Here is a 10,000-nt window from a genome sequence, read left to right as displayed (position 1 = left end):
GGGTTAAAATTTTGTACAAAAAATGCACGCAAAACAAAATTAAAATTTTCACAAAAAAAAAGAAATTGCTCCCTGGAACAATTTTAACAAAAAATACGAAAATTGCTAAATTAAAGGGAGAGGGCGATGACATGGACAAAAAACTAGAAAGTTTCGCACCCACGATGAAGCCTGCTAATTTTGCGCACCCAACGACAAACTGAAGCTGCACATTTATCCCAAATTAAAAATTGCCATCCCTTATAGAAAACCAGGGTAACTAGGGGGAAAACGAGAATGACACATTTCACAAAAAATGTTACTAAAATTGCAAAATATCGCGCGCCCAGAACAAGTTTAACAAAAACTACGAAAATTGCCTAAAGTAAAGGGCAATGATGAATTTCATAAAATAAAAAGTTTGCAAAAATTTCAGAAAATTGCACTCCCAGTGAGAAACCTGCAAATTTTGCGATAATTACGCAAATTGCAAAAAGAAACCAGGGTCAACTGGAGGAAACGGGAACGACAAATTAAGAAATTTGGCCTGGATATTAAGTACCCATCATAGTTTTATTTAACATTCAACAAAATCTGTAGGCCAGTTTTACAGAAAAATCAGGTTTTTTTAAACATGTCGCAAACTATTTTTCGCCTACAGATTTTTTTTAAATTGTAAAGAAACATTTTCATTTAATTTAAGTAACATGCAAAAATTAAAAAATATATCTTCCGGAAGCAGAGATATAAATGAGTGAAGTTGCAAAATCAGGAAAAGTGAGGGGATTGCAAGATCAGCATTTACGCATCCGTCACTCGAGTCAGAGCACGAGAGGAGCTTTGGGCCAACACAAACGGATTTAAGTGTTGTGCAAAATTTTCGCAGTTTTCGTGAATAGGAGATATAGAGGATATTACATAGCCGCGCGGGGGTACGAATTTTATCTTCGAGTGCTGCAAGTACCTCTCACGAGTGAGCAAAGCGAACGAGTGAGAGATACTTTCAGCACGAGAAGATAAAATTTGTATCCCCAAGCAGCCATGTAATGTTCTGTTTATTATATAGATATTGATGAAATGTCTAGATTTAAAACAACTTGTTTCATTTTCGAAATGATGAAAAAGTGGTCACCAACCGCTAAAACACGCATGTTGTGTAACATGAAACAAGATATGAAAGTTATGAAAAACAAATCATGATAATGTCAAATTTTGCAATTAAAATGTTAATGTAGTAGAGAAGAATTATATTAAAGCACAGAAGTATCTTACAATAAAGAGAAAGCTCGCGTTTTATTGGCTAATAGCGTTGGTTACCATGACTACACCTATATCCTCACATGTGAAAGATAAAAATGATATGTCCACTGCGCGCGGTGAAGATATGATTTTTTAGTAAATGGAGAAATCCTGGTATTTCATCAATATCTATATAATAAGCATGTTTATATTCCATCTATTTAAGAATTAGAACAAAGGATAGCGACATCAGCCATTTTGTATCATGTGCTGACGCGAGCAGCTGTAGAATTGCGTGTGTGGCGTACGCGCACGCGTTCAGCTGAAAACCCTTTCGAGCCTCCTTAACGCATTACATTGCTATAAGTTCAGGGGGGAATCCGACACGCGAGATCAACCAGCCAAAATAATTCCACTTTCCTCATTTTCATTTTTCTATATCGAAATATCAACAACGATACCCTTGGAAAGGTACAGCAATCTTGCAGTTTTTGTTAAAATTGCTCAAATGTAGTACAGTTTTGTGAACTTTGCAATTTTTGTAGCTGCGCGCGTTTCTGGACATACCTCCATCACTAGAATTCTAAGGGGAAAACATGCACTGCTCACATCATTCTTATTTCCCCCATTTTTTCTACTGCAAGCTCAATGTTAATACGAACATCTCGAAGTGTACTTGTAACTGTTAACACGATACCAATTCTATAGAAAGTTGCAATCAAAATTCACGCATTTTTTTTCTGGCCCTAAATATTAAATTCTCAAAGCAGTTCAAAGAAATGTATATGCAGAGAGGGGAAAAGTTTCCAAATAACGCCTTCCTTACCATATATGGGTATATCCCTGTATAACGTGGCTAACCATGGCCATTTTCGCTTTGCGAAAAGGAGTTTGAAGAAGAGTTAGGAAGCAGAGGAGTATAGTTACAAACATGGTTACAAAACACGTGAGTAAGTTAACTTCCAATACTGACTGAGCTATCCTTAAGGTTCTTTCAAAGAAAAGTGTACTGCTTCTAGCTCTAACAACTGGCAGGCGCTAATCAGATCTCAGGTCCTAGACATAAGTTGTATGAGGTCTCTCCCAGAAGGTGCAGAATATAAGCTAAAGATCCCAGGGCTTACAAAGTCACGGGTCCCAGGCAGAGAGGTTACATTTTTTTGTCGCATTTCCCCACAATGGGAAACTTTTCCCTGTTCAGCGTCTACGAGGTTACCTCACAAGGACAAGCAGCGTATGTGCAGCGGGCTCTATTGATCCGCAGCCTTTTTTTTTTTGTCCTTTCAGAAGCCTAATGCTCCTGTTTCATCGACTACCATTGGTAGATGGCTTAAAGATATTATGAAGGAGGCAGGCATAAATACCAACCACTTCAAAGCCCACTCCAGAAGAGGTGTTTCCACTTCAGCAGCCAAAGAAAGAGGAGTCTCTCTTTCAGACATTCTCCAATCTGCGGACTGGTCAAGTAAAATCTACCTTCAACCGATTGTACCACAGACCATAACACTCCACAGCCTTTGGTAATGTAGTCCTGTCTCGATCATAGATCAGAAGCTACAAACGGAACCAATTAGTGAATTCTAAGTGCAACTTTCTATAGAATTGTAGATTGTACCAGGCTACATAGTAGCCGCAGTACAATAAGAATTCTATTAATGTTGCATGAAGAATTCACTAATTGTCACCCTCCCTCCCTCCCTCCCTCCCTCCCTCCCTCCCTAGGTCAATCTCATTGCCAATACTCGTCATGGCTCCTTGATGTGGCACCAGCTGAAGCCATTCCCCAGAGTGATTGTTAACTTATGATGTTTACATAGTTCATGTTGGTTTTGATTCCATTTTCTTGCCATCAACCAGTTTCTAACACCAGAGGCTAAAACTACAATATCATTATAGAAAAATTCATTAATGACTTTATTAAAGAATTTGTTAGCAATTATTTGTTTCTATCTACGTTTTATTTGTATCTTTATTCTTAATTAAGCAAAGCTCAATGGCCACCGAGAGAAGCTTGGTTAGTCATGTATATTTATATAAATATACATATGGTAAGGAAGACCTTATCTGGAAACGTCTTTCCTACTGCAGACAAATAGCTTGGAACTGCTTTGAGAATTCAATATTTATGACCAGAACCAGTTGGTGAGTTCTTCGTGCAACTTTCATAGAATTCTGATTGTACTGCAGTTATTATGTAGCCTGGCACAATCTACAATCTAAAATCACGAGAGGATTTATCATGGTTTCTTTTTGTGCTTACTTAAGGGATGAACTAAGGGAGACAATTTAGTAATGTTTTTTGCCTACTTTTCAAGATGCGAGCCGGTAGAAGGACACTTGAAATGGGTATCAAAATCGGCCTGCATCTAATTTTGGGGATTTTCCAACACACCTCCTTGAATTCCCGGGAAGGAAAATACCCGCCTTTTTCAATTGCATTTCGTCTGGAATTGGGCTTGTCTCAGGCAAGAGCCATCCATTATTCTGTAACAGTAACTTTGATTTTTAGTTGGACTGGTTTTAACACAAGATTTATCACTTTAAGTCTCATGGCAGCTCCTCGTTACAACCAAAGTTAAACAGGTTACACCCAAAAAGTTATTAAGTTATGTCTTAAAAAGAAAAAAATATTTTGCTTCTATTGGGCCTTAATTTCACCGAGCACGAAAATAGAGCCTTTTAATGTAAGAGTTGAACATACCGATCGGTAACTTTAAGCGATAGATTTAGTGTCTATGGTCTAATCTTACCTTTGAAAGATTCCTCACTTTCCTTGGGAAAAAAATTACTTTGTAACCAACTAGCAATTGATACCACCCTGACAGACACTATCGAAAGGACACAGTTTATTCTAGATGCACCGCACCGCTTTTAAATACGGTTTTCCAATATTAATCACATACGAATTTATTGCTGTTTACTTAACTTGTCATTATGGAGACAACGGGACAATGATAAAGAGCTTCATTCCAAGTTTGTTTCCTTCATTTCCGTCGGGAAAATTAATGTCATGTTTGTATACTTGAACGAAATTTGCTATCCGAAAGCCACATGTTAATTCCCAGGGAACTGATCAACAATAAATGCAGCATTATTTAGTTTTGCCAATTAGCACCTTAAAGTATCAAACCTTGAACTGCTCGTTAATCAAACTTTCAGCCATCCAGTTTTTACTTACTTCGCATTTAGCATCACGTTGGGAGTTCAATTATAATTTTACTTATTTTCAATGCGTTTTCTCATAATTGCTGTCATGTCTGTTTCCAAAGGGGTAGCCATCTGAAAAATCAGTCTTACGACAGATTCGGTAGAATTCGCGAACGGTGCGCTCCTCGATTCATTTTGCTAAAACGAATCTGCAAGCTTGTCAAATTGTAGCCGCCGTGTAAATTTAAAATAAATACCCTTCGTGATTGAAGACGTAAGGGAACGTAAAACATGTCATGATACACACTCAGCTGGACACAATTCTTACAAGAACATCCACGAAGTACTGTGAATTTAAAAGTATTTTTAAAAAGCAAAGCCCAGGGGGAAGATAAATAACATCATTTCACGAGACTGAAGACTTAAATTGCTTGGGGGAAATTGTATTTTTCATTAAAAGTTCAAACAGGTGTGACACAGAAAGAAATACCATTTTCTTATTTATATTAATTTTCCGAAATTCTATACTACAGGGATTTCATTTCAGCAATGAACTAGTACTGTCCTCGCCAGGAAGAAAAAGTTGTCAGGCCTGGATCACGTTCCCTTTCCAATACGAAAAAATAAATGATGCATTCTGTCGAAGCCATGTTGTTGTTGTCTTTTTGTGAATTTAAGATTTTTTTCCCATTTTACTTCTTAAGACATATAGCAGCTTGCAAAATAAAATATCTAACAATGTGGTCACACGGACCACTGATACGCTAGCACAGATTCGCGCTAAAAAAGATAACCGAAAGTAAGCGATTTTCGTCAGACTGGGATAAATTTGGCGGCGTAACCCTAGTGCAGTGCTTGGGGCTCTAAGCTTAAACCTTCCAATACCGTGTACCTTCGACATTTGGTGCAGTGACATCTCCGGCCCGCCTACGATGGTATTGAATTTAATTTCCGAACTATTTTAAGTATCCATCTGTTTGCTTCGGCTTCGTAGAGTTAAATATTTCTACGCTGCTTTATTATTTTTTAATCCATTTATCGATTTAGTGTTATTTTTCTAAGCTTTAAACAGAAACCCGTCCGTAAAAAAATAGCGGGTCTCCATTTCCTTTCATTTATTTTGTTCTACTTTAGCAGTACTTGTCCACTAAGGCGTTTTTTTTAACCGTTTTGGCAGTGTTACGGGATTGAATTTAAACACGAGCTTTACTCTGCTGTAGCCATGCTTATCAGGTCGCGAAATAAGTTTCTCGGCATTTGGTTGCTCAGCTTATTTCCACGAATAGATCTCGGTTCTTGATTCCAATGAATGCCTGTGATGACGAAGAGTTTGTGGCCCTGAGTTAACTTTTTCTCCTAGATTACAAGGTAACGAATAACATTTCACTAGTATTATTTACTTACAGAGAACGGCTTAGTAACGTCATGAACTTATGTTGGTTTCGATGTAGGACCGGGTATAATAAACCACAGTTCGTGTTTTCTTACCTGAGAAATGTCAAAAGATACCGATCCCTTTTGAACGGTAAGGGCAGTATTGTGGCCAGGAGCATCATGGGTGTTGTTATAAATACACTTAATCACTTTATGAAAAAGCCATTTAAGTTATCAGCTTTTAATTTTCTTTAAGAAAACCACTAAGTCCATTTCTAAATATCCCCAATTATGTACATTCACTTAAAAAATTCAACTGTTTTATTGCATGATAATAAGGCGTCGGTAGTTATATGTCCCTTTCAATTTTTCCGAACTTGAATCCCTGAAGGTGTAGTTATCTTTGGAAAAATATGCGCTGATAGCGACTTCACTTTAAATCAGTTTTCTAAAACGAGAGCAATAGACTCCGGAGATTTCTCGTGCCATTTCCATGGTGCATGCTCATAAATAACAAAGTTTTTCCTATATTCCTCACCACTTTCTATCCTAAGCGACTTGTAGAGACACAACGAATACAAAGAAGAACATCCTAAATCGAAAGTCTAATGAAAAGAATATCGTCATAGGCCGGATTTGTCTCGGGACTTCCGTCATTAACTCATTCAGTCACTAACTCACTCACTCAGCTGTCAGGAGTACGTCACCTCCGATTTACTTCATTATTGGAAGACCTAAGTTTGCCGCAATTTTCACTAAGATTTATCAAGTTAGACGACATTTTTATTTTTCAAATATTATATGACTTTGACGAGATATTTTGGTCAGTTTTTACTGACATTCGCGGCACCTTAATAATTAAAGAATTTTCGAGTTTCTCGCTTTCGTGGTCTTATTTCCATAAATGCGATGAAAAATGTATGTTTATTGGTACTTGGTGAAAATCTTACTGAATTTAATTTTGATCAGACCTGAAATGGCTAAACTCTTAGGTTTGCCGTGATTTGTTATTGGGTCCACCCGAGAGAAATTTATCATATGTGTAGGCTTGTTTTCTCAGTTAGTATTTTCATGGAAGTTTGCGGTATCAGATTTCCGTTCTGTGGCATATTTTAATCCATGGTCGATCTGGAGACGTGGGAAGCGTTTTGACAGCTATAACGGGTAACGAATCTCCTCTATCATGAAAACTCAAATCTTCCAATTCCCAAATCGTAATGAAAGTTACAAGTTATCTGAGACAAAGAATTATATTTTCCATTTTAAAAATAACTTATTAAATAATCGACCTAAAATCAAATAATAGAGATTGTCACGGAAGCACGAAAAATTTGCCGAAAACAACTCATTAATCTGAAATCCAAGAACATTGTGATGAAGAAAAATGCCAATGTGTCTTTCTAGCAGAGATAATACCACTTTCCGTACTTTCAAATCTTGTCAAATCTTACGCCAGACAGAATCAGATTTAGTTCTTCAAGTCTCAAACAGTTTTTACATTTTAAAATCTAGAAATATTTCTCAAAATCCCTAAGAGATTTTTCAGAATGATACAAGCCTCTTAAGTTATTTCAAAAGTTTCAATATGTTGACTGCTAAAACAAATAATATTCTACCAGAGTAAATAACATAAAGAATTTGATGAGTTTCATGCAGATACCACCAAGGACGTGATATCAATATAAAGGAACAAACAGGAGGCATGTTCTTGGAAATTTACCATGCGCTATCTATACAATGTACCGGGTAGGTGTTACCTTTTTGAAGGGTTGAAATTCTTTTCGTTTGCAAATCGTGTAAAAACGTCAGTACAAATGATTGCGTCGGCAGCGAAAAGGAAATGGAATACTTCGTAGATGAAAATTAATGAAAAATAATATCCACCCACGAAGTCGCTTTTTAAAATCACCAAATGACCTAATGGAACAAACGGTGATCCAAAAAATCCATTACTGGCTTTGAAAAGTGTTTCCTGCTTTTAAATACATTCAAGTCGCCGTAGGTATCTAAGGGATATGCGGGCTTTGTGAATTCACTTTCTTTTTTTTTTTTTTTTTTTTTTTTTTTTGAAGCATTGATCTATTTTTAGCTTTGCATGATGCTTCACCGTTTCAAATTTCACTCTACCGCCAACTGGACGCCGGAATATAAATATATTTTTTTTGTATTTTTAATACTGTTTATTTGTTTTCATATTAATTACATCTACTGCACAGAGAACCTTACACTAAACCACATAAGTCTCATTTAATGCATACTATACTTATGACACACACACATACACCGCTTTCCTAAGCCCCAAGAGTATCGCATTAGACTAAGAACAATACACAAAGGTACAAGAATATCAGACTGATAGAATATTTACATATTTGCCCCACTTCGAGTAGTGAACAGGGAGTCGATCAACGTTTGACTTGGCAATCATTGTCTCAAGTTGATATACTATATTAATTTTTGCGATAAATACCCTAATACGGGGTAACTTTTTGTTGCATCTACAAGAGTACAGATATTGTCTCGCTATCAACAAGATATGGTCTACATATATTTCATCTTCGCAAGAGAAGATCCCAAACAATATATCTTTAAGTGAGAGTCTTTGAATCTTAACACCTTGGTTACCAAGCCATTTAATGACTTCTGTCCAGAAGCTCTCGGAATAGTTACAATATACAAGAATGTGCTCAGGGGTCTCAGGGCTGTAAGTAATTAATTAAAATAGTTTTCCAACTGGCTGCCTGATCATTTGCGAGTTTTCGCAACAAAGTATTTTCTGAGTTTCAATTCTAATTTCCAAATGCGGTGCTTTGAGTCCCCCATTTTCGATATCATTTATAATCGCAGAACGCTTAACTTTATCTTTGCCTTTCCAGATAAAATCATAAATTATCGTATTCGAATTATTCAAAAATTCCTTGTCAAAGCATAACAAGCTGGCTCGATAGAAAAAAATTGGGATAATGAACGTTTTAACAATTTGGATTCTGCCAATAATGGTGAGGTCTCGCCATCTCCAAATTCGTAGTTTTTGTTTTATAGCGTTAATTAGTTCCTCAAAATTCAGCTTTTTTTTACCGTTTATCGTATGTAAAATGCACTCCAAGTATCTTGACGGACTTTTTAAACACAGTATCGCTCTGGGACGTGATACAATTTAATGCTGTAGTTTGGGCACAATTACCTAGTAGCAATATCTCTGTCTTTTCTTCGTTCAACTTAAGTCCAGAACATTTTCCGAAACGTTCTACAACATCTAAAAATTGCGTCAAAGAATGGTTGTTCCTTACAAAGCCAGTCAGATCATCTGCGAATAGTCCAAGTTTAATCTCTTCGTTATTCACCGGAATTCTCTGAATGTCATTATTACCACGTATGCTAATACACAAAATTTCTAAAACCATAATGAAAAGATAGGCTGATAGCGGATCGCCTTGCCTGACTCCCCGCTCGACAGCAAACGACGAAGTCGAGTAGCCATTGTTTAGGACACAACTGGAAATATTATTGTACAAAGTATAAACCCATTGAATAAACGAAGAACCAAAGCCAAATGCAGATAAAGTGCGAAACAAGAATTCCCTACTTACAGTATCAAACGCTTTCTGAAAGTCTATGCAGATCAATCTTCCATCAATATGACACTTTTCAGTGAAATCCATAACGTCCTCTATGGTTCTTACAGCATCAAAAGTTGTTCTACCTTTAACATATGCGCATTGATTGTGATGGATTACGTAAGGAAGAACCTTTTCCAATCTTTTGGCAATGGCTTTTGATCCTATTTTTACGTCTACGTTAATCAGCGAGATTGGTCTCCAGTTTGACAAATATCTTTTATCCCTATCCTTCTTCTCGATCAACGTTATAATAGCCTCTTTTTGGGAGTTCGATAGCTCACCGTATTCGTAGGCGAAATTTAAACTGTCAACCACCAAATTTCCTACTGTATTCCAAAAGGCTTTATAAAATTCAACTGTTAGTCCATCATTGCCTGGTGACTTATTACAGCCAAAAAAATTGGAGACACTTAAGACATTCAGGAACAGTCAGCGCTCCTTCACAGGTTTGGACCGGGTCAACACTTAGTCTTGGTATCCGGGGGTGATTTAGAAAGCTACTCATAACAAATCTTCGGACGGAGTGAGGAGATCACTCTTAGAGAGATTGGAGTAGTACTTTTCAATTTCCAGTAGTACTTTTTTAGGATCTGTAACCAAAGTCCCCTCATCATTAAAGACCTTGCGGACTGAGCTTTTCG

The 10,000-nt window shown here is 36.8% G+C and overlaps 1 protein-coding gene across 11 annotated transcripts in view; it reads right to left on the bottom strand.

Annotated features, from left to right (window-relative positions):
• LOC137975986 (uncharacterized) overlaps positions 1 to 10,000 on the bottom strand; it is a 27,362-nt gene that overhangs the window by 3,905 nt on the left and 13,457 nt on the right. Inside the window, exon 1 of one of the 11 annotated variants that reach the window (XR_011117679.1) lies at positions 7,497 to 7,618. The exons of 7 other annotated variants lie outside the window; for them this stretch is intronic. Coding sequence is in view for 1 of the 4 variants with exons in the window: in XM_068823223.1 (XP_068679324.1) it covers positions 5,854 to 5,921 (68 nt within the window). In the remaining 3 variants the exon portion in view is untranslated. Of the gene's footprint in view, positions 1 to 3,968; positions 4,119 to 5,769; positions 5,817 to 5,853; positions 5,934 to 7,496; positions 7,619 to 10,000 lie in introns of those variants that run through there. 3 more of the 11 variants (XR_011117678.1, XR_011117670.1, XM_068823223.1) reach the window with 3 other exon arrangements.

This window comes from Montipora foliosa, chromosome 11 (genome assembly GCF_036669935.1).
Source record: "Montipora foliosa isolate CH-2021 chromosome 11, ASM3666993v2, whole genome shotgun sequence".
Lineage (NCBI taxonomy): Eukaryota > Metazoa > Cnidaria > Anthozoa > Scleractinia > Acroporidae > Montipora > Montipora foliosa.
Note: the sequence above shows the minus strand (reverse complement) of the source record. Positions and strands in the feature narration are given on the sequence as shown.